At 37.6% G+C, this 26109-nt stretch overlaps 1 protein-coding gene across 1 annotated transcript in view; it reads right to left on the bottom strand.

Annotated features, from left to right (window-relative positions):
• CLIC5 (chloride intracellular channel 5) overlaps positions 1–18152 on the bottom strand; it is a 79124-nt gene extending 60972 nt beyond the window's left edge. Inside the window, exon 1 of the mRNA XM_062573253.1 lies at positions 17476–18152. Within this exon, the coding sequence (XP_062429237.1) occupies positions 17476–18123 (648 nt within the window). The 5' untranslated portion in view covers positions 18124–18152. The remainder of the gene's footprint in view (positions 1–17475) is intronic.
• Between the last annotated feature and the right edge of the window lie 7957 nt (positions 18153–26109).

Genomic DNA, 26109 nt, shown 5'->3' with positions numbered 1-26109 from the left:
TAGATGTAGCAGTTTCTGTAGAGTCCCAACATATCAAAACATTTTTTAAATACTTCCTTCCCAATTACTGCATGGGTTTAGTGGCAAGTTATAATTAATTTGCAAGACAAAGATTCTGTGCTGACGCTCAGTAAAGCAGAATGAAGACCGTGCAACTCAGAGAAAGCGAACTAAGATGCCCTGAAGGTAATTTTGATCTGACCCAGTTACAAGCTACTGCTAGAAAGAGTCAGACCCGTGTGCTTCAAGATGCTTCTGGGTAGCAATGCTGTCCACCTTCACTCATGAGACATGATCTTGCACTCATCTCCTATCCCAGGACTTGAACTAGCGTGCTCAGAAGCAACAAAAGCTGCCACGTGGGAAGGCTACACCACAAATCTGGAATTCTATCCAAAGAGAAAACCACCTACCTCAAAAAAGCTCTGATTTTCGGAAATCTCAAAGTAAAATCTCTAAAAGAGACTCCGTGCTTTACTTCAAATTTATGACTGCTAATACCAAGCATCACCCCAAGTATTCATGACAAAATGAAAATTTAGAAGCAAGCACATTTGATTATAGGACATCTAGTTAAAAAGAAGTAAATGCAAAAATACATACCAAGGAACAGTATCCTGTAGCAAAGGACCTGCCATAGACCATTTCCTTTACTCGTTACAGCTTGATTCTGTGAAATGCTTAGTACTTTTTCACTTATGAGACTTAAAGAAGAGAAAATGGTACTTATTTTCTTAAAGAAGGTGCTCAGCTCCAAGCAAAATAGAGTCCTGGTTCATATAAATGCTGTGTTTTTTAAAATGGATTCTAAAAGCCTAATTTAAGATAAACATTGCAGGAGGCAGTGAGTAGGAGGATATATATATATATATATATATATATATATATATACGCACACTTATATAAATAAAATACTCCTGGAGTTTATTCATGCAGTTACTGCTTTGCTGTCATATAAAACTGACTTATCACTTACACCTAGGTGGAACCTTTTTGATTACAATAATTGTTATTGTCTAGATGGCTCTGTTTTGTGTTATGAAATCAGTTCTTTCTTCCGCCAAATTAATAAGATACTGATAAATAATTAGTACACTCTCATTTTACTGCAAAGAATAAGTTGCTTAGTTTGACCTATCATTTTCTCGCAAGTCAGAAGCAGCAGAGGCTTTGAGTTACATACAAGAACATTAGACACTGAATTATGAAGTCTTCATAAGCTGAGCCATTATAGTTTGAGGTTTATGAGGTATATAAATGAATATGACTATGTCACTTCATCAATAAGAGAAGAGAACAGCTTAGAAAAAAACCCCGTCACATCTCCACATAAGACCTCTTATTGTAAGTGAACTCTAAGGTACTATCAGTTTTCACAGGCCTGATCCAAGCTTCACTTCCAGCAAAGATTTGCTCCGCGGAGGTGACTCAGAGGCCAAGCATACAGACTGTAATTCTACCATCAAGGTCGCTAGCAGGCTGCTAAGTCGCCACGAAGGATCAGTGCACAGAACGCGTTCTCCTGTGCTTGCCTGTTACTGCTACCCATTTCGTTCTGCCACAGGAGGACACTGCAAGTTTTTAAAAAATAAACCTTTTCTGGAAGCCGGAAGCTAGAAACATGACTTTCCTCATTGTAAATAATTTCCATTATGGACTAAAAAAAAGAAGAAAAATCTTGGTTCTGCTGCAGTAAATGGTATTTGGGGCTTACATTTTGCCTAATGCTTATTTAACTTTTTAATTCCCCAAAAGGAGTGCAACTAAGCAGCAACTGCATAACTATCTACTCAGCGACCCTGTTTGATCACAGTATCTTCTGGGGACATTTATGAATTATCTGTAATTTGTAACAGCCTTTCACACCATTGTATATCAGCAGCTTTGACATACTATCTGTTTAAAAATGTAAGAAACTATAAAACCCAGAACGAAATTTCAATTTCCTTTTGAACTACAACATGACACTTTCAGTCTTCAGAAAAATCAAAAGAGATTTGCCTTAGATATCTGGGCCACCACTAGAGCCACTAGCTAAGGAATTTCTCTTTTACCGTTTAATAAAAATGCCTGATTTTAAACAGTCTCTAGATAAAATCAACTGTTTACCAAAATGGCAGATTGCTAGAATCAGCTCAGACATATATTCCAAAAGCACAACATTATTTTAATATATAATTATGTTTTAGCATGGATGCAGCATCAAACTTGCCCTAATATTAAAACAAATTAACAACTTCAAGAAAAAAAAAAAGAAACTATGCTGCTTAGTGTGAAGAGGGATTTCATTATGGATAATTATCTCAGTGCTCATACTGAGACAGTCAGAGCTAAACATTCACAGGGGAGTGGCACTTAAAGGTTACAAAATCATCTCCTAATGTTGTATTTGTTAGAGGGACTCTTAGAGGGCAGAGATTTCTTTATTTCACTATCATTCCAAAGCTGGCGTTTCAACTAAAAGCAAAGATTTTCCAAAGAGGACAGAGACTGCTCTGCAAAATGGAATTGCAGGGGATAGAATGGAGGGCATTACAGATCTTCTAGACTTAACATATGGATAACATAAAAAATCAACACTAAGTAATGTGATGAATACCCACTGTTGTTAAATTGCCATAGAACTACAACTATGATATTTTACTTAAAAGTCTGTGGCAGTATAAATGTCAACAGTGTAAATAATGTACATCCTTGTCTTAATTTATGGGTGTTCTCAGCACAATTCTCTATTTATATTATTTCTATTTATTTATTGGTGTACTTCTGGTCATAAATTAAGACTAACTTAATTATGATTTGTACCAGGAATGTGCAACAGGGATGAACTCCCCCAAGCAAAAGACCAGCAAAAAACATACTACTCAAATCTCATTTAATAAATTGTTACATACAAAAAAGGTTCAAAATGGCATGTGTATCTCATGCAGATCTCAAATCAGGTTTCGCTCTCTCTCTCAGTAAATAAGGCCCATAAAATGTTCTTTACTCCTGATTTGTTGAATACATTGCACTTTACTCTCTTGTTTAGTGAACAATTTGGCTGAAAGCAGGAATTACTTTCTGCATTGAGACTCACATCATTTCTAAAAGATGAAGCCCCAACAACTCAGTTTGCAATTACTTGTGACTCAGAGCAGTTCCCAGGGGTTTCAACATTTCACACTAGTCGTATTTAGCAGTGCCAGATGAAGCCACAAGCTACCTGCACAGCAGATTACACGCAGGGATCCCTGCCCAGCAGATTACTGTCTCCTCAAGAACGTATGTACTACTGGGCTAAGAAAGGGTCTCCCAGCTTATGGCTCCGTGATAAACCCACATCTGTTCATTGTGAAGTAGCAGATTTCAATACTTTTGTATCTCTCTTTCACGCAGAGGTTAAAGTTTGCTGCTAATGTTACGCTCTATCTACACCACAGCTAAAGAAACACGCAGCTTGCTGACCCTTAGCCTTGCGGTAAGCTGTATAACTCTTCCGTTCTTCTTAGGAAATTGCCCTCATTCATTTTTCATTTTACCCCTTGATACTTTTGTGATAAAGTTTCCACAAAGTTTGCCAACGAACAAGCTCATTTTTCTTAGTGCATCACATCATGCTGTTATTAAAGGAATGGCGATTTTTTCCCCCTTTTTTCTTCAACGTAAGGTTCAACTGAAGTTGATTTGGTTAAATCTCATTTTAGTTTTTCTTTGCTTAGGGACCCTCTTTGCTGTAGAATTAACACAGGTGATCAGCATGAATCCGAGTAAAATGATTAGTTACACACAGATGTGAAAACCTCTCCTGCTATTGCACTTTTAAGTTATTAGAATTTCACTGGTGCCAGTTATCGCCACGCACAGGTTATTAAGGCTTCTGAAGACACATCCCGCTGTCGTTTGTGCTCAACTGTCCTCTCATTCTTTTCCCAGTGAAGCATGGTTATCTGTCCTTCTAGCAATTGAACAAGAATTAGGATGACTATCAGCATTCAGTCTATGGTTTAGTTCATGCCCTCACTGTAAAGCGGATGATGCCAAACCTAATGAAAGCATGTCAGAGGTTCAAAATGTGGTATGAGTCAGGCAGGTCAGACTGAAAACATGACTGAACTCAGATGAGTGGTTTTCCATATGTGAATGAGAAAGAATGACAGCAATTCTTAAAGGAATGCTTAGCTGAAGGTAAACCTTAGAGTGAAATTTACCCCTGAGTAGAGTCTGAATAGCTCTGGGTCTCATTAAAACCAGTCAAAATTGGGAATACTGGATATTCTAACTAGAATGTACATTTTTTTTCCCTCTCGAATGGAAGGTTTTCCAAAGATTTCCCTAAATCATAAGACTAATACACATATATGTCAGGTATTGCTTTAATAATGAAGGTGGGGGCCTCTGGTCACTGGCTGTGATACCTGGAAGGAACTTCATAGATCAGTGAAATGTCAGTGCACACTGCCAGCTTTTCATGCTCACTGTTCTGACCTTAATTACCATTATTGATACAATTCTAGTGCAGAATGGACTAGGTTATGCTCAGATACCTACATTGGTTCATAAAATGCTAATGAGATATTGGGTCTTTACTCAACATTAGCATTTTCCATCCATTCCAAGCATTTTGCCAAGCAGTAAGTGGCAGCTGATGTCAGAGTAATTGATAAGTATATATAAAGGTATTTTATGATGTTAACAGAAAGCCTAGATCCCACTGCAAAGGATGGCACCAATAAGAGACTCTTGGAATGTATTTTGGCTCCATGTTACACAGAAAACTGTAACTGACTTTCAGAGAGGAAAGGGCACGAGCTTTGTATCCAATAAAGACTGACAATTCTCAGTTCTATATCCACTGTGGGTGGAAGCCATTGAGTGGAGACGTCTACCACAGCTGCTTATGCTGACTCTCTTGACAAGAAAAAGATGACTTTATTCTACAGAAGAGCTGAACCAACATCCTTCATAATTATTTCATTTGCTATAAAAGCTCTCTCAATTAAGAAATAAATAAAAAGGTAATTGACTTTTCTTATGAAAGGGAAAATGACTAGGTAGTTATAAGTGACCTTTCCAAATAATTAAGTATATCAAATCAAAACTGAAGGCAAGTTAGCAAGGTCATCTGTCAGTCTTGCAGAACATTATAAACCTATTATAAACCATAAAAAAATTAACACATTTGGACTAAATTAAGAGGGAATTCACCCATGCAAATTTCATAGTGTGAAGCTTTATAAAATCGAAGAGGAGGACTTGAAAAACTGGCATTAATAATATAAAGGAATCGTTCATTATTGACAGGGCTGACATTGCTACCAATTTTTAAGGCTTCTTAGTGCTTTCCCTGATTGCACCCTGTTTTCAATTCCTCTGATTTTTTTCCAGACTTCTAGAGGGGAGTTCTCCAACATGTCTGCCCCCTTTATTCATCCAAAGTATTTCAGATGTCTGAAGTTTTATCTTGCAATGTAATCAACAACTGAAGTTACTGCTCCCAAAAGTTTATAGCTTAAATAGAGAAGACAGGCAGAACTTAAAAGGGAACAGAAATGCAAGGAAGTGATCTGATTTGTCCACAATCAACAGCAAAGCTAAGAGTACAGTCCTGAACTCCTCCATGCCAGTTTAGTGTCCTGTCTGTATCAAATAAAAAGACACTTGTTTTTAAAAACATGTATAATTCCACAGTCACAAAGTACACTCCTCATAAAGATGATTAGGTGACTATACATACAACATTCTTGCGCATGAAAAACACAGAACTCTGCAGGCACTGTTCCAAAGACATACCAGTGGCCCACCTGTCAATCTGTGCTTGGAAAATCTGGTCTTCAATGTTTTTTTTTAATTATAGCTTGGTCACTTCCCCCATGAGTCATACAGTCCAGTGTGTTTTTCATTTCATGAGTTAATTGTTAAGTGGAATTAAGAAGCAGAATGTTCTTAGTAACATATTTGCAGAGGCTTGAAGAACATCATATCCTCCCTTGCTAAGATCTGAGACGGGAATGCACGGGCAGCTATACTGCTCTGTATGCTTTTATATGGTTACTATTTTTAGCTGTTATCAGCTGTGGTGCCCAGGGCCAATCAGCTCCCAATGCCTGAAGGAAACTCTGCTCTGGTCCAAACTTCATTCTCTGCAATCTCACAGGGAGGAGCCAAATGACCATGAATTTGCTGCTTCAAACTTTTGTTGTTAGTTACATGGTCTCTTTAATACAAAGCAAAGCACTAGCACACCAAAGTAAATGATCAGTTAGGGCCGTGACAAAGTTACTGAGTCAACAGATAAGCAAGCTACCTGCATTTGGTGAAAATAGTAAACGTTTAGGGTGCCTCATAAAGTTCAATGAAGTATGCTGTCCTGCAATAGCATATATTTGAAAAAAAAGGGATCTCTGTGCTTTTCAGGGAGGTGTTCTTTGTTATATGGCTATGTAACAATACACTGGGTAACTAGAGACTATGTACTGTTGCTTATTTACAAATTCATGCGGTCACCAAAGAAAGAGAAGAAAGGTTGGTGTCTCTTAAAAATAAGCCACATGGTGTATTACAAATTTTTGATACTAGAACTTTGCCCAGTATATTTGACTAATATCTTTTCAGAGAAATATAACCTTGCAGTAACCTTAGACTTGAAATTGGTGGTGGGGCTAAACTACTTAAACACAGACATCTAGGACCATATTAGACGCCCTAAGGTATCCTGCCCAGCCTCCAGCTGTTGCTTCTCATGGGAACAACTCTCTGTACGTTTAAACAGCTTAATCGCTCCCCCGTTCTTCACCTGCTCTTTCTCAGATAGTACCTCGACCATATTTTTCAGATGATTTGAGTTCTCCATTAGCTGATCTACCACTTAATGACTGGCCTCCTAGAAATGTAAACTGGACAAATCCCCTGAACAGTCAGTGTTTCGGGGTGTTTCCTTCAAATAGATGGTTTCTGAGATTTCAGAACTGTCATTTCTAGCCAAGCTAAGAATTACTTCTTCCCCACATTTAGCTTCTAGTTCAACATGGAAACAGAAAAGTAAGCACTTCAGACTCATGTTCAAGAAGGGGTTTTCTGTCTGACAGAGAATCATTAAAACTAGACTTCATAAATTTTACATAGACAAATCCTCAAATCAAAATAACCTTCACACTGAATCTATGGAATATGCATCAAAGTATCTCGGGTAATATTCTGTCTGCACTGAATCAGTGCAATACCCTTATTAATTTCAAAGTAGCTTATATTTTTATCCTGAGTATGGTACTGTTCAGAAATATCATCCCTGAAATCTCAAGGAGACCTACTGAGCAGAGAGTGTATTAACAGTGATACATATTGCATCACTTGATTAAAAGTATCTGCCCTCTACTCCCTTAAAATATTCATTTGAGCTGACAAGTTTCATTTCCTTTAGTCTCTGAAATCACAAGCATGGAGATTGAAAGATTAGATAACGAAATCAAAATAGACCAATTATCATCTTTTAGTTTTACACCCTACATCTAAATTTTTCCATGATTTCTCTACATGGTAACATTTTAAATTAGTAATCCTCTCTATCTGCATGAAGTAAAGGATGGCATTTTATTTTCCTTTGAACATCCTCTTGCTTAAACACTACAAGTCCTCTCAAAAAGGTTCATCGACTTAAAAAAAAAAAAATCATCCTGATTTCTACTCTGTATGTTGCCAAACCAGCAAAGTATTTAAGTAGAAGTATAATTTCTTTGATTTAAAATCGTTGTGAGGAATGTGAGTGAAAGTTATTACATGCTGAAAAGTTAAATATCTGTTTAACTTCTTCTGGTCAAGGACTGTCAGCATACTATAGCACTGCGGCATTGAGATTTTAGGTAACTTTTTCTTTGTAAGCAACTGAAACATGAGTGCAGGCTTCATTTTTAAGGCCATTTCTTGATGTCCTGTGAGAAAACCCATGATAAGTACAAGAAAGGTCAGCCTCCTTGCCTGAATCACAGTATGATACAAACAAAAGCTAAAAAAGGCCTCTTAGGTCAACAGGTCTACACAATGAAATTCAAGATTCCTAAACTACTTTTTCCAATATTTTATCTAGACAGATTCTTGCTAATAGATATTCAAACTAGGAAGAATTTTTAATGACATTAAGAAAAAAATTTTGAAAGTTTATTTTATTTCTCTTGATATTCTTACTTACAGAGGACTTGCCAGTATTGTTCAGAGACCTCGCTGACTGCTGATATGCCATTCCTGGCTAATACAGACTCTCTTGCAATGCAAGAGCACCTACCTATCAGTGTTACAGATGAGAACGCACACACTTACAGAGCAAGTATAACTGATCCACTCTGTAGAGCGAGTGTACAGAACTCCTGTGATGGCCAGAGTTTTGAATCAAATATGTTTTAAGATAAATCCCCAAAGGGTACAAATACATTTGGGCAGAGGCCAGAAGACACAGACATATTCAGATGTAAAGCTTCTATATCTTTGATTCGCTTCTCAACCATTTCTCAAGCTATGAGGATATACTGTTGAGTTTCTATGTACAGATGCTAAGATTACCCAAACAAAGAGCAGTAATTAATTCAGGGGAACAACTATCTACATTTCAGTTCAGGATACAGAGAGAAGCCCTTCAAACCTGATGACCTTATCATTAAGGAACACCTTAAATACCTTAAAAGAATAGTTATTATAAGAATCTTTTTTGCTTTTTACTTAGTCTAACTATAAAAGTAGAAGCAACCAGAAATAGGAGGCAGCTGCAGAAAAAAGGCATCGTTGTAGAAGGAAGATAAGTACAGAGGGGGATTATGATGACTAGCAGAAATGGGGACAAAAAGGATTTGTTGGTTTAGCTCAAAATATTTGAGGATGCCTAAGCTTAAATTGACAACAAAAGTGCTAAAAGAAATTATGAAAGCTAATGGACTGTATCAGCAGAAGAACAAGGATGCATTAACTGCACATGAATAAATGTAATTTGGAAATTAGAGTAAGGAGTCAAAGCATCAGAGCAATGACATTCTGAAATAGTCTTCCATAATGAGTAGTAATGGCCAATTAGTTTTCAGATAGACCTTGATCAGCTTATGAATTATGTATTATATGATGAGAATGCCTGTGACAGCAGAGGACTTGATTTCATGTCCCATGAGGTTACCTCCAGTCCTATCAAATTTTCTTCAGATTACCAAAAGCCAAAAAAATTAATATTATGTTATTGGTGAGCATGCAAAGATTTTTTATTTTTTATGCCTCTTTTTTTATACCCACAAAAACAGGGAAATAGCCTGTTTTTCACTCAGAAGATGCATTCTTAAATTTTACTTCATTAAGACTTGGAGAATGCTTTGAGGTCACTCCACGGAAGTGCATAAAAGGACATGGAAAATATTTCTAAATATATCAGTAAAGACAGTTACAGAATGGTGGAAATTTTCTGTCCAATAAAGAGTCTTATGACCCACAGAAATCAAGTAAATTTTCTTCTCACAACTAAAATGTTAAGCTTGATTTTGAATTGGCATCTAGGAATTCAATCCCACTAGACTCATTTGGCTTTTATCTTCTACTGTGGTGTCTAAAATAAAAAGTAACTATGAAACAAATACAATTAAAAGAAACATCCAATGGGGCTGTTATTTAAAAAATAAAAAGGGATAAATGTTGCCTGAAGTTAAAAAGAAATAGTGTTGGCCCCATTCTTGGAAAAGGCTAAAATGTACCAGATGATTAAGTTAGATTGTCCAACGAACAGCTTAACTGTCCAACATTACAGTGTTTTGTTCACTGTGGCATACAACTATTGCTGAGCATGGACCCTGAAAGAAAAAGATGAAAACTGAACTGCCTGAAGAAAAAGTCAGTCTGGAGTTACAAGAACTCACTTCTAGTCTAATCTAGTAACCTAGGGTCGGTTTTTAAGCTGTAGGAGGGCATGTATTTCTACAGACTAACTCATCTTAGGTCTTTAAAACAGATAGGTTGAATCATATCCTGGAGGTACTGCTCGCTCTCTCTCTCTCTCAGTTGGAGAGGGATCTTAGGGGCTGGCTTAAATTAGCTGTCTGACAGGTGAGATGCAGCTCACTTTACTGGTAGGATTCAGCTTATTACTTCACGTTGTCTTCAGGTGAGCCTCCCACCGAGATTTATGGCTCAAGTCAGCTGCCTAAAGCTAGGTATCTAGGACCATTTGAGAAGCCTGAGATAACTGAAACATGTTAAATCCGTAGACAGAGGTGAGAAAGCCCACAGCCTCTTGCAGAAGCAGCTGGAGGTCAGAAGGGAAACGGTCAGGTATCTAAAATGGCACTGAATAGATGAATTAAATCCCTATTTACTGCAACTAATGGAGCCTACAGAACAACTAGGCTCATCATATAGCTGATGCCTACACTTGGTCACATGACTCAACATCCGATTGCACTGACTATTTTAATTATTTTTTTGTTGTAACAGGAACCTAGATACCCAGGAGAGATGTAGCTAATAGCCTATAGATACCTTAAGACAGATGGGCCAAATCAAGAAAGAGCAGAAAGGAAAAGAAGCTTTCTCCAGTATCTTTCCTCCTGCAGAATTCCAAAATAATTTCTATATATTGTTACCAGTTGCTCTGCAGGCACTATCTATTACTGTGTGTTAGTAAAATACCAGTTTTAATAGAGCTGCCCTTTACACACTTCTGCAATAAACAATTAAAACTAATATAAATCTCTCTATATTGGACAGAAAACATTTAATAGCTGTCAGTATTGCTACACAGATTACCGTCAATGACACTTTGAGCAAGAAAGTAATCAATCCACAAATTCAAATCCTTTTTTTCTCTAAAACCTAATGGGAGAAACTGACATCTTTCAAAAGAGAAGAACAAAATAGAGTTGGATAAAAATGTTATTTTCAGAACATCAAAGAGGGAGTCAAAAAAATGAAAAAATAAGAAATAAATAAATCCTGTTATAGTTTTCTCTTAGTATGACCTACATATTTGCATTGTATTTGCTATCACTGCAATCACTGTGGAGTAACAATTTCCTAGACAATACAGCTCTGTATTTTTAAGCTGTTGCTATGTTACTGTGCTATACCAAGCCATAGTCACTGCTGGAGCTAAAAGCTGAAGGTGGCAGAGGAGTGTCAGCTGCACATTGATTCATGCACCTTTCCGGAGGCAGAAAAAGTACATGAACAAGGCGCATATCCAGCAGGGGTCAGATGCAACACCTTTTACCCTTTGTATCCAGCAGATTAAGCAAAGCTCTGCTGCTGAAGCACAATTCTGGTCAGGACTGATAGTCTGGGAACTGGGTGTTATCTATGGAACTGTCATTTGCTAACCTTTTCATGCACACACAGATGCACGCACACATACACACACAAATTCAGATAAGCACAAATCAAGCTATGATGAGACCTACAAAACAGCTTTCCTCCTCAGACATAAAGGTTATGCAGCTGCTAGGTTTAGATGTCAAGACCTAAAAAAATTACCACTTGCTTATTCATGATAGGGTCTATGAAGGAGTAATAAAGTCACATTATATACATCATACAGTGCAGGTATATTAGAGCTGGATCTCTATTTTCCAAGCTAGTAGAGCAAGTCTTGGTGATAGTTTCCTCTATACTGGATTCACACCAGCGTAATTCTCTGTCTTCAGAAGTACACTGTTGTTAATGGCAGGTGATCAGAATCAGGTTATATCAGCAGAGAAACCCAATGCTCTTGAAGTCAAACTGCAGATGCAAACTGTGCAACAACAGTACTGCATCAGAGTTGCTTGCAAATAGGCAAATACTAATTTCAGAGAATGGTCCAGATAGTACAGAAATATTCAGAGACATTTATTGAGAAAATACCAGGATAAAAAAAAAAACTAGATGATGAACATTGTAATCCTAAACAGAGCATTAAAGGATGAACAAATACGCCAAAATGTAACAGATAATGTGTTGTAACTAGGCAGTTGGGCAGATAATGAATAAAAGAGGCATTTGCTGTAATAAATGTTAGTGGCATTGACAAATATTCCACCTGTAATTGAAAGTCAGAGTTTAAAAAACATTTAGATAATCTGGAGAGAACCAGAAGAGGTCAATCTCCTCTCTCCAAACCACTCAAGTCTAAAAATTGTGACTTTAAGTTGAAAAAGGCTGAAGGAACTGAATTTGTTTAGTCTAGGAAAGCAAAGACTGAAGAGAAATCTGGTATCTACCTTCTAATATGCAAAGGATCTATCTATTCAAAAGAAAAAATAGCATTATTAGGACACGTGCACACCAGGGTCAATCCTGGTTTATCTTCTTTAACAATATGGATGATGGGACAGAGACCACCCTCAGCAAGTTTGTAGAAGACATAAAGCTGAGAGGAGTGGTTGATGGATCAGAGGGTTGTGCTGCCATTCAAAGGGACATCAACAGGCTGGAGAAAAGGGCTGAAAGGATGAACTTCATGAAGTTCAAAGAAGGGAAATGCCACGTCCTGCCCCTGGGAAGGAATAACTCCTTGCACCAGTACCGGCTGGGGCTTAACCAATGGAAAGTAGCCTGCCAGAGAAGGATCTGGTGGACACCAAGCGGAGCATGAGCCAGCAATGTATCCCTGTGGCAAAGAAGGCCAACAGCATCCTGGGATGCATTAGAAAAAGTGAGGCCAGCAGGTTGATAGAGATGATCCTTCCCCTCTATTCAGCACTGGTAAAACCCATGGGGAGTACTGGGTTCAGCTCTGGGCTCGGGAGTACGAGGTTCAGCTCTGGGCTCCCCAGTACAGGAGACATGTCCAGCAAAGGGCACTGATGATTAAGGAACTGGAGCATCTCTCATATGAGGAGAGACAGGAAAAGCTGGGATTGTTTAGCCTGGAGAAGAGAAGCTCAGTGGGATCATAGGAGTGTGTATAAACACCTGACGAGAGGAGTTAAGAAGATGGAGCTCGACTCTTCTCAGTGGTATCCAGTGAAAGGACAGGAGGCAATTGGCACAAATTGAAATACAGGAAATTCTATTTAAACATAAGAAAAAACTTTTATACAGTGAGAGTGGTCAGACACTGGAACAGGCTGCCCAGAGACGTTGTATAGTCTCCATCCTTGGAAGTACTCAGAATGTCATTGTACATGAGAAACCCGCTGTAGTTGACTCTGCTCGGAGCAGGGGTGGTTGTACTGGATGATCTCCAGATGTCTTTTCCAATCTAAAGAACTCTGATTTTTAGACCAGTGCAGTGATACAGCATGTATCACTATTACATCAGCTCGCGATGCTAAACAACTCTATCAAATTGGCACCATTTGCATAAACCAAAATGTTAATTGCTATAGGTAAGACGCTTTCTTTTGGGGAAGGTGTGTTCCTAGAGTAGAAATGTATATGGAGAAGATATAATTTGTAGCTTGTCTCAGGCATATGAGTGAAAGGCAGAAGGGCAATCATTTCTTTAAAATAAAAATGGACGAAAAAATATTTAATTAACAGGAAAATAATATAATGTTCCTAAATTCAGCTTGCAGAACAAACACATTACTAAACAAGGAAATAAAACATACAAGAGAAAAAGCTGGACATCTGAGCAAGAGCTGCAACTAGATCAAGCTGCCCTATGCACTAAGTAACGTAGCCTGTACATCGGTCGTATTTCTGTTCATGTTTCAAAGGCTTTTGTTTGAAGAAAGTACAAGGTAAATGGGCATTAGGGTGGCTGTGACAAGTCTGGACAGGTTGGATTCACATAAATGTTTCCATGTTGGTGCCTGCTGTATTCTGCTATTAAAGGTACAGTGAATTCTTTGTTAAATAGAGAGACAAAAATTCTTTACTTTACTTTACTTTAGGTACCTCCAGAAGTTGTCTATTGATGATGATATAGGGACAGAGTACTGAGACTGAATGAAAGATGAGTTTATGAACATTTTCTTGGTACCTAACAACAAGGAATGAACTGCATAAAAGATCATCCAGTCTGAAACTATAGTCCCAAGGCAAAAGCACTTACAAATATTACTAGAATATCAGAGTTAAATTTCTATTCTAGGCAATGCATTAAAACTAGGCAACTACACTGCAAGTTAGCTGTCATTTTGACTTCTCACTTCCCCCGGCTTTCAATCAGCAGCCATCTCTATCAGACACTGACACTTCCAGCCACTCACAGACACTTATTAGTATTAAAACCAAAGGAAGGAGTAAGCAGTGGCAGAGTTGTCAACACTACTGCTGTCCACTGCAAAAGGCCCTGCTGTCATTGTCGATGTCTGCAACAGAGAGCAAACCCAGGGGAGGATGGTCACAATTTCAAAACACTCCCACAAGAAACCTGACACAGATGAAGCAATATTTCACTACCCCAGAGGAGGAAGTATGAGCTCCACAGCTGGAAAGCAGGCATGGGAATGAAGAACAGGCAAGGAGAGCCAGAATGAAGACAAGATCCAAAGAGCGGAAAGAAATGCAGTCACTGCAAAGGAAGTAGAGCATAGCCAAGGTGAGCAGACTGTAGTGAGAGAACAAGCCTCAGGACTAGGCAGCTTTGGCTAACTAGAAAGGAGGTAAGCAGACTCAACAAAGGGGGAAAAAGTCCAAATTGTGGAAGGAACTGGAGAAGCAGCACAGTACAGCTATGAAATAGAGATGATCCACATGAAGAATAAAGGCCTGAACAGAAAATGAGAAAGAAGTCAAGGCTCACGACAGAATGCATATAAGCTGGATATTTATCTTCAATATTTCTGGCACTGCACTTGCTCTATAATCTGTCCATACAGAGCAACACCGGACTGGCCTCAGGTGGACAAAAGATCGTAACAGAAAGACACTGTCTATTAACTATGGTCACTGTAACCACTGAAAGGCTAGGTTCACACATGTAAAGAAGTGACACCCCTCACCTTTTATTTTACAATTCTTGTTACATATTACTCTAATATCTTCTGTTTTATAGGCTGACTTTTGCTCTCTAGATAATCAGAGCTAGCAAATCTGACCCTGCACTCCACGGCATTAATCCTTTATTGCTTCGATACCACAAAGAATGAAAGAAAAATAAACATTCCAAAAATGAAATTGCCCAAAGAATAAAACGGCCATGAAGAGTTCAATTCAGTCACCCACACAGAATTGTCTAATGGTATGTTAGGAAGTCCTAGCCTCGCCCAACTGGCCTCCAGCACCTGCTGGAGGAGGACCAGGGTACGAATCACGTGAAAGCCTCATGTCTCATCCCCTAGCCAGGTAGCAATGTCTTGGATCTCAAGGGACGTCTTGGATTTCAACTGCAAATGGGACTAAGCAGTTATTTTAAAGTAAGTGAATAGAGTCCAAAGTACGTGTTCCTCTCTCTACTACTTGATAATCTCCTCTGTCAGACACTCAGCTTTTTCTGTGCAACAAAAGCAAGGAAAAGAACTTACTCGACCTTTTTACAGGCAAACTCTTTTCAAACTGCCCTTCTTCTTGCTTTCCAGAAATGTAAATTAACCACAACATCTCTGACTAAGTAGAAGAATCTCCATGCATTTTTCTTTTTCTCATGCATGGAAATGGAGGACACTATTACCTTGAAAGAAAAGGATGTTAAAAGAAAGAGAAATAAATATGATTTATTAGAATGAGGAATGATTTCTAAGCCAAAATACAACATCAAAGTAACTAATGCCATGAAGTTGCTAACAAACAATATATATTCAATCGCAGCAACTTTTAAAACATGTAGGCAGGACTAAAACCAGAGGTATGAATTAGCACCAACATCACAGATCTTACTTTTCCCATATAATTAACATATTTTTATCAACTACCTGGACCTAGTCACAAATTCAGTTCAAGAAAGGGCAGCTGTGACTTCTAAGACTAATAAAATTTAAGTTGTAGGCAAATAACAAAAAAACCATATGCACATAGCTCCCATAGCCCAGTTCTACAGAAATCAGTAGCAAAATCCCTTTGTGGTAACAAATGTAGAACCAGAATGACTCATAACCAAGCAATTAGTAGATATTCCCTCTCCTGAAAGATACACATCTTTTTAGAAGGTTTGTTGCAGTTATATAGAAATCAAGATATATGAGTGAAGTTTTACAGTTTGTATTATGCAAAGTAAGACTAAATGACCTAATGACCACTTTCTCTGTGTTTTTTTTTTAATCTGCAAAAATTAGGACACAATCACAAAGTATTGTAACATATAGAGAAGGGATAACTGAAGGAGGAGTATCATTAATTTTTCATCTACAGAACTCAGAGAAACATGACAAAAGAAAAGTGGTCAAATCATAACTTTTATAAGGCATTCAAAAGAATTTCAAGATTATGTTGCTGTTTATAGAGGTGATCTTCTTTATCCTATAAGTAAATGTGGACAGTGGAGTGTAGTAAGTAAACATCTTTCTTAACTCAGTTTTCCAAGACATACAGAATTTATAATAGAAACTAAATGAAGCCAGAAGAGTACATCAAGCCATTTCGTCCAACCTACCTCATACAATGTAATCAGTATCTCACACCAATGCAAAGTTTTTAGTGTACTGTTGCTCAAATAAGCTTAATCTAACACAGATTTTGCTGAAAACACTTCTCACTCTATGTGATAAGAAAATCTCTTATTCTGCCTTCAAAGCACATATGAAATTGAGGAACAGATTCTGATAATCTTATTTGTGTTGAAAAGTGGCAGGCTGCACAACACTTCTACTGAAACTAGAGTGCTCACGGTGTCCTGTTCAAGGGAGATAAGAACTTGAAAATTTTTATCTGATGTAATTAAAAAGAAGAAACTGTCAAGTCTGTCTTACAGCTTTATAAATATTGAGAATGGTTGAATACAAGAGCTTTTATGAAGAGAAGTATAATGTGTATTTAAGAATACAGGTGTTTTACGGTTTAGGAACTTAAGTGCTACTTCATGAGGTTAGCTAAAGCGTGAAACAATCCTTCAGGAATTGATATCTAACTTGAAATTAATTTAAAATACACATTTATAATCTGTCACAGACATATTAATTTAAATATTGAAAGAAATAAAAGAAAGATCTCTTTCAAAGATGAACATATTTAAACTATAAAACTGTAAAACTATATTTGGGTTTTGTCACAGTCTTAATAACTATCATATTTGATCTACTAGCTGCTAGATTGAAAGTGAAACAGAGAGATACTTGAACTAGCTGTAATTAAACCAGTTCAGGTAGCAGAAGTAGTTTAGCTGTAGCAGCAAAGCAATTTTACAAAATAAATGAGTTGCAACAACAACTAGAATACTTTCAGTATTCTTCCAGTTGAGTTAAAGAAATCCCAGGCATCTCCACACTCCACAGCTTTCTCTCTGTGCCTTAAGGGATACAAGAGATAAGTGATCGACTTAGTCTACTGCAGCATGCAGGCAGCAGAGTTGGGAACAAAGCTCCCCTGACGATAGCTGTATTTTTACCAGTCTGGAGGACACACAGATTGATTTGGGGCTTAAATCTAGCATATTCATAGAAGCACACAAGCTCTTACCTTTACAAACATGTATATCTCATAGTCCTCCTGAAAGTTGTCCGTTTCTCCAAAGTTATTGTTCAGGGGGAACTTGATGGAAGTTGGAGAGTTGGAAGAAGTGCTCTGGCTCCGATGCAGCTGGAAAACTGTAGGAGGACTGTTGTCAAACATCATGTTCCCAACATGTTTATCTTCCTGACTTGGGCTCATCAGATCCATCTTCTCCTGGTTCTGGTGGTCTTCCTCAGCATTACGGTGAAAAGAAGAACCATCCTCCCCATCAAAATCACGCTGAGAGGTCACATGGAAACCAGTAGGAGAAAGCATGCTGTTCTCAAACATCATGCCCCCTACATGTTTATCTTCCTGAGTTGGGCTCATCAGTTCCATCTCCTCCTGGTAGTCTTCAGCACCATGGTGAGATGAAGAAGAACCGTCCTCCCCATCGAGCCCATGCTGAGAGGCCACAGAATTACTGCGGCTGTCTTCTGGGCTCTCTAGACCAAAGTCCATGCTCTCTGCATTGGTAGTTGTAGAAGAAGGAGATGCTAGATCTTCACGGACATGATCATAAAGATGATTCCCTTTGTCGTCCTCAGACTCTGGAATCCCATAGATACTGGTATTAACATTTTGATAAACGTTTGTAAAATCCTTATTATCCATGATTGCTGGCTGGTGAGTTTTGCCTGCCTTCTGGTACCTTAGAAGACTGCAATTAAAGTGAGATGTTGACAGACAAACACCCTTTTGGAGGAAGCAGATTTGTGGTATGCTTTTTCAATGCGCTGCTACACATGACAGATCTCCAACAATCATTTACAGAGAGCTTTAAATCAACAACTATACTTCCGCTGAAGTAAGAGATAAGGCTGTCTGTCTCACTTTTAACCCCTTTTTTGATCAGACTACTGGTAACTATACCTTAGGATCTGTAATCACTTTTTGTTCTTCCAGATATATTGTGGCCAAGTATAGTGAAAAATGGCTGAAGCACGTATCACATGAGAAAGCTACAGTAAAAATAAATATATACTTTTACAGGAAGTTAGAAGCAGTTTTACTGGAAATTTTGAGTCCATTTTGTATATACAGGTGCAAATGTAGACTTCATCATATTCATCTTCACAACACACGAAAGCCTAGCTTCAAGGAAAAGAAAGGCAAAATTGCATCAACAAGATAAACAACCTGCACTGTTGCAGTGGCTCCTTACAAAATAATGAATGGTCATTTATAAAAAATACAAATAAAAAAAATGTAAAATTGTATATCCACAAGAAAAAGATATTCAACTTGCACTCTTTCCAGTATTGCCACCGGTTCATTTCAAGACTTTGAACTATTCACTTCACCCGTAATGCCTTCATTCTCCTGTCTGTAAAGTATGGCCCAAACTGTGAAAAGTCTTATGAGATGCCTTGGAATCTAGGAAAAGCAAGCACTGAATAAGTGTTTACAAATACTTACAATTTAATATATCCATTATTTATATTCAAGTACAGGTTATATATCTGTATATGATAAGAGATATACCCAAGTTTCCAAAAGTGGGCTGATTCCACTTGACTTTAAAAATCTAAGGGTTAGCCCTCTCTTCCATATAGATCCTTTTCACTAAAGAATGGAAAGAGAGTAATCTGCAAAGAATCTGAAGTAGACAAATACCATGAGGTTTGGGATAAGATGAACTGCCCTCTAAAAAGACAGATACACACTCCAGAGCCTCTGAAATCAAAGGAGCTGAAACTCCTTAAAGATCTGGATCTGAATTTAGCAAAATTATGAAAATTTCAAATCCTACTGACTTAAGACTTTTATATTAATGCTTACTGCACCTGCTTTATGCAGATTATTACTGAAATGCTTAGATTTTAACTGGGCTTAACCTCTCAGTTTTGAGATAAAAGATTTTTTTTTTCATCCTGACACACCATGTTGAGATGAAGGTTCATTTAAAATCCTTATAACTTCCAGGACTAACTCCCTAGAACAGGGCTTCAAAGATATATAGCTGAGATCTAATTTCAAGTATTATCACCCGCATAATCTTGCCCAACACAGATGATACATCAGCAAACAGAACAAAGAACATTTACTCTTCATATTTTGCATATATAATTGGGGCACAATTCTTAAAATGGAAATACTAAGCAAGAGATTTTGAAGTGTATAGTATGTGACCTGAATTGCAAACTTCCAGCATCCAAAATCAACCATTAGGCTAACAATAGGACTGGCTTAAAATCATGAGCCTAAATTACCACTGAAATGATGCTTGCTGCATTATCCAAACTTACAGGCTTATATTTTTAATACAAACTTCCTGAACAACGATTTACCTTCAGAAGCTGCTGCTTTATATAAAACACAAAGATAATCACAAAAGTAAAATTCTGGTTTAAAGGTTTTTGCTATTAAGTGAAAACAGATTTAGTAGTATTAGGGTCAAAATTCTGCTACAAAACTCTGACTGTTGTCTAAATTGGGATTTTATGAGATTCCCTTTCTGCAAAGATCCCAATAGAAGCCTGGAGGCCCAAGAACACTTTCCTGTACAAATCCAGTTCCCTTCTCCGAGAATATTAAAGTCCCAGATAATGGACAGAGTGAAATTTAAGATAACGGATTTAGTGAAACTATGCAGCATAAAGAAGAGCAATCGAGAGCGAGCAATTGCAACGAGCAGCACTGTGGGAGCTTCTGCGTAACAGTATGGCAAGTGATGGGCTTTAAAAGAGCTTTTGCCACTTAGAGCCTATAGTCATTCCCTCGCATACAGTAGGCACGCCTCTGCATGGCCCGAGAGACAGAAACTTTATGGAAAAATGGAGATCCTCTCTCATATCGCTTCTGCTCAGAGATACTCAGAATCTTCTACTCAACAGAGGGCTCTCGACCACCACTAATACACCATTGGGTATGATCCAACATTCAAGTTGCAACTCAGAGAGGGACAAACGACAAAGGAAAAGCTCCTCAGAACTACCAGCGAGGAAAAGCACCTTTATTTTAATAACAACTTGAGGGGGTTTTGAGGTTGAAGTACCCTTTTCCATGTATATCTCAGACCATGGAAAGCTCTGCTCCAGAAAAGCTATCTCAGTTCACAGATTTACAAGTTTTACTGTGCTTTTTGTTTTTCAGTACATAGAGTTTACTACTTGTTACTACACTAAAGAAATACAAAGTCCAAGGAAATGGGAAAACAGATGAACCTATTAGAAACTTTTATAACTTTACATTTTTAGTAAAAATGTAAAGAAAATTTAAGATTTTTTAAGAAAACATTTGCATTTCTTCCTATTCTGTAGAAATACAATTGCATTTCTATCTGTATCTGTTCAACTTCCTCTGAGCATGGCCTTGATAAGCAACAGCTACTGATCTATACACTGGCAGGATTAATTTTCTAACATCGTAAAAATTCCTTCCTTACCACTCTGCTGGCAAATCACTTAAAGAAAAAAATAATACAGACTCATGACTCCTTCACAGCAAAACCAAGAGCAAAGTACAGTTGCATAGTATTAAATTAAATGTCTGCTTGGATTTTTTTTTCCTCCTCAAAGAAAACATTAGCAGGATGCAGCAGCATCTGCTGGAGGGTATAAAATATCACAGGTAAAATAAGGTATACGAATGAAAATGTTACATATATGAGTATTATAAAATAATTAAATAAAGTTTATGTGGATTTTGTCACTCAGAAATGAGAGTTATATGAGTTCTCCTTTCCTCTGCCCAGCTCCCAAGAGCAAAGAAAGTGCCATTCAGCTCAAAGATCCAGACTTCACTCCTTTGCCTAGTGATGAAGCCTCAGGGCAAGCTCAATCACACTTAACAGTTTATCCAGGTGAAAATCAGAGAAAATTCAAATCATATTATATGAACTCCACTGCCAGTTTACACCCCTTCCATGTTACCTTCTGGGAAGACGGAAATAGCTTTAGAGACACAACTCAAAAGATACGTGATGTCAAATGAGACCAACACCAACACGTCCACATCGCGATGTGTAACACTAGTCTTGTGCCCGGCTCTGCGTCCTGTGCTGCTCCCTCCCTGTCCCCCAGCCAGAAATGTCTCCATCAAAGAACTGAGCGAGAAAAGAGGTTGAACAAGGTAAGAGATTCTGCATTCTGTAGAGTCAGAAAAGCAGAAAAGATCTCAGCACTACTTTGTGCTCCATTCTCCACTGAAAACTGAAGCCCTCCAAGCAGTGATCCCAGCTCTACAGCCACAAGAATTCAAGATTATGAAAAAGAGAGATCACCAATTTCATCAACTCCTCAAACTCCTCTGGTCACAAATCTGCGATGCTTAATAATAGCAATATTTTTCTGTATTAGTTATTTAATTAAAACTGTCACTTGTCATTGCATGCCCCATCTGTACTCGTATGAGCCACATGATTCAGTATCACTGGTTACTTGCTTTGATAAATGATCATATAAACCGTAAGCAGCAATACTTTTATAAGACAGAAGATATGAGCAATAAAAGTCTTCATTTTCAAGGTTAATTGCTACTTCATGGCAAAATTTCCTTTCTTTGTCCTAACTTTAATCATTTTAAAGCAAGAAATACCCAAATTAACAGGATTCTGATCAGAGCTTTCAGTTAGTATACATAAGATCAAGATACTGTCAACCAGTAAAATCTCAGCAAGTCTCACTCTTATAAACTTCAGTTATCCTAAGTTTAGTTGTCTAAAACTTCAGCATCTACATTAAGTTAATCATTGACTCCTTCTATACTCAATGGAGAGGGAAAAATATCTCAAACATGTCATAAAATAGGTGGGAGGCATTATCTCAGAAAGAGATTAAGCTGCTGGTCTCCATAGCTCAGTTATCTGGGCTCCCTAAAACAGATGTCTTTTAGACAACAAGATTGGAATTCACCTAAACTTAGCAGCCTACACACAGACATCAAAACTCTCACTGAGAACCTACAGATTTATCTGGTGCACACTATAGCGACAAGTAGGGCTCACTTTAATAGCCTGAACACAGGCATTTAATTTAAATTGTTGGCTTCAGATCAATTTGACTTTGTACAAGGGACAGCAAATACAGTAAAGAACGTGACAGACTTGGAATAGTATGTTAAAAATCAGACCACTGAAGCTGTATTTGTTCACCTCGCAACCCTAACAAAAATTGTGACTCCCTAGCTTTGAATTGTTTTAATATGTCAAGCTGAAGATTGGATTGTTACAGTCAGTTATCTCTTCCTCCAGAGCAGGAGAGAAGGATGGACAAAAGGAAAAATGACAAGAATGTCAGACCACTAACTGGCATACCTCTCATCTTCTCATAGATTAATAATTAAAGGCATAAAGTAAGAGTACCTTATTTAACAAGAGTCCCAACACAGCAAGAATTTTACTTAAGCATCCCTTTATTTAAATCCCATAATGTGTGTATCTTCTAGACATTCAGTCCTGGAGACTCCAAGAAATGCCAAATCCTTTAGTTCCCCATGTAGCTTCAACAGTTAATAGGCCTTCTTGTTTGGAAATAGCAACTTGTTTCTATTGGAATTTCTCAGGATGTAATCTTCTGTTGACTATTGTTATGATTTTATTGCTTTAATTAAAAGAGTCCTTCAGTTTTATTTGCTTTCCATGAAGATACTTACATGCTCTAGGCAGAGAATCTATAAATCTTTTTTGATAACCTAAACAAACTGAGCTTCTTCAGTTGCTTGCTCTATCTTTTTCAGCAATAGGACAAGCAAGAAAAATGAAATGGTTAAAAGAAAGCACTCAGGATTCCTGGAAATAGCTGAACCTAAAAGTGAAAAGTGGTAAAGAATGTTTTCACATGTTAGTAGGAACTGAGGGTTCTGTGCTGGAGGAGCTGCCTCATGAATTCAGCACTCCATTGTAATAATGATGATTCATCTTCAGAAAGATTTTCCTTTGCTACTGACACTGCGTAAAAGACATTAAGTCAACGCACTAGTAAATTTGACTCTGCATGAGACATGCATTTCTTCACTGGGAACTGGACAAACAATAAAAAATTGTTTTGCACAGGCCACTCAACTGTTACATCAACAGCTTTTAGTTGTTAAAAACACCAGGCATAGTACATTGTCAATACAGACATTTGAACGCCTGCATTACTTACTGCAGGACCTACATAATTATTACTGATTTGGATGTTTCAAAGTCCTTTATTTGTTATCTTCCAAGGTCTTTCTATAAGAATTTGTTTGGTTTGCTATCCAACTTAGAGGTTAGAAATTCCATTAGAATACCTGATAGCCTAAGAAATATTGACTTTTTATTCTACCAAAGCAGCTGTTCCAAGGAAAACAGTTTTATTTGCCTTTGAAATCTGGCATCATTTCAATATGCTTGCTTACCTCTGAAACTAAGCACCCTTAGAAAGTCCAGCTGGAGAAATTAGGCTTCAACTTTTTACGCAGTGGAGGCTCTAGTAACTGAAATAGAGAACAGTGACACCATAATACTCTGTATCACCTTGTCATGTAGCCCTAGGGGTATCATTCATAGCTGGCTTGAGAAACAGTGTGGTTAAAGCTCCCTTCTGTTTACAATCTCCATATACAATCTATTCTTCAGATTAAATGGGCACTAAAAACAAAGTTCAACAAATTTAAACAGCTATTAGTCAACACCTACCTTTTATGGTTTTATGAATCATATATTCATGTTTTCCTTCTTCTCAACCATATAAAGATGCATCAAAATACAATAAATGACTGATTAAAAAACAACTTAGCCTAACTGGCCACAGAGACCTCTGCTACATGCAAAAATATTCAGAAAATGGGTGGAAAAAATAAAAAAAAAATCTATTTTAATATTCAATTTCAGTAGTCTTGGCTATAAGCACTGAAAATGACCTCCTTTTTATTTAGAAAGTGCTTAAAACAGGTACTTGAACTACTCATCTGCATCTTTTTTTCATCTGAGTGAAAAAAGAGTTGTTTTCCCTCCTCAACACTACCAGCAGAAGGGTATAGTTTCCAGCCTGGAAACTACGTCCTTTATTAAACTTAGTCAAACACTGAGAATATTTTGTAGCTGCTTATCCTTTACCTCCTGTCATTCAGTAAATTCTAACACAAACACATTTATATAGTAGTTTTCAAGCTGCAACTGCTCAGCTGTACTACAGCAGCCAAATCTGTACAGCATTTGGCAAAATTTAGTATAGTCTAGTGCTTACAAGCACTGCAGTTTAAACAGAAAAATGTGAGGGTGAAATACAATACAGGGAGAGATTAAGGTGATGAAAGGCAAACATCTTGATAGTTCTCAGTTTTTCTTCTGTTAAATTAAGTATACACGCAACTAATTCATGTCTTACAGGCACACACTGTAAGCAAAACCCAAGACTTACGTGTTGGCTAGCACGTTTCAGTTATACACGTTGGCTAGCACATTTCTGAAGTCCAGAACTGGTCAAGTATGCTGCCTCCATGATGTGTCAAATTGGCCAAATTATATTAGGCGGAGCTCATATTGCCATGAACAGGTTTCAAAGCACACAAATATGGGGTAAATAAGAAAGAGATTACTCACACCTTTTAAGACTGAATAGATGAGTGAGTGTGTTGCTAAACTGGGTTAGGAAAAAGATCTTTGATGTTTAAAATTTATCTGTGTCAAGTTGTTAATAAGATCCAAATCACATAAAACTGGTTAGAGGTGATAATAAATCAAGCAGGCTAAAAGATTACACCTGTTATACAATCCCTATACCTTAAACTCACTCTGTGTAGTAACTATTTTGAAGACAATACAATAAGGTAACTTATAAAGGACATTTCTCTTTTCCATGTCATAAATGGTCATGTGCATATTTACAGAGCTTGATTAGTATAACTAAGAAGAAAAAAAAAAACTTGACTTGAATTTGACATGTAACATCTGAATACCTGCATGAAATCTAGCTCACCTAGAATGTTTTTTCCACCTTACAAGCCTCTGCTTTGCCACACCTGCTATATTCCATAAGCCAAGGTGAATCAGAGGTGTGACACTTCATTCACTAGTTTTCTCATGGCAGCTGTAGATCAATAGCCTACTGTCCCACATCTCTGAAAACTCTCCACAACTGATAGGCACAGGTAGCATAACTCACCAACTTCATACACCCATAAAAGCCATTAAAAAGAAACAGGCTCAAATCTATGCAGCATTCAGAACAAACATGCTAGCAGAATAAACAGAAGGAAATCCAGATCCTCTGCCTAAGTCAATAACCAAGCTATACACATGGCTTTTTCTCAGTTTTCATGATAAAATTTAAACTGGGGAGTATGATCTCTGCTACAGACTATTAAAGTACACTTATTTTCTCTATTTAAACAGAGTTCACTTCATTCTTTCTCAGCACCAGCAACTTGTTTTGCAAACTCACTAATCCCTTCTAATAATAAAAAGAATGACAGAGGGAATCTGAACTCTCCACCTTGAGTCACAAAACAAACTTACATCCAGACCCAAACCAGACCTCAACGCTTCACCTCACACCTCCACACCCATTCACACACGTGAAGCCTTCCTAAGGCCAGCACTGGCCCTGGAAGCACTAACATTCACCAACACTTTCACAATACCCTGCATATATTCTATGCTTTAGGTTAAACCAGCGTGGCCACAACCGA

Source organism: Rhea pennata, chromosome 3 (genome assembly GCF_028389875.1).
Source record: "Rhea pennata isolate bPtePen1 chromosome 3, bPtePen1.pri, whole genome shotgun sequence".
NCBI lineage: Eukaryota > Metazoa > Chordata > Aves > Rheiformes > Rheidae > Rhea > Rhea pennata.
This window is presented reverse-complemented; position numbering and strand designations above follow the sequence as displayed.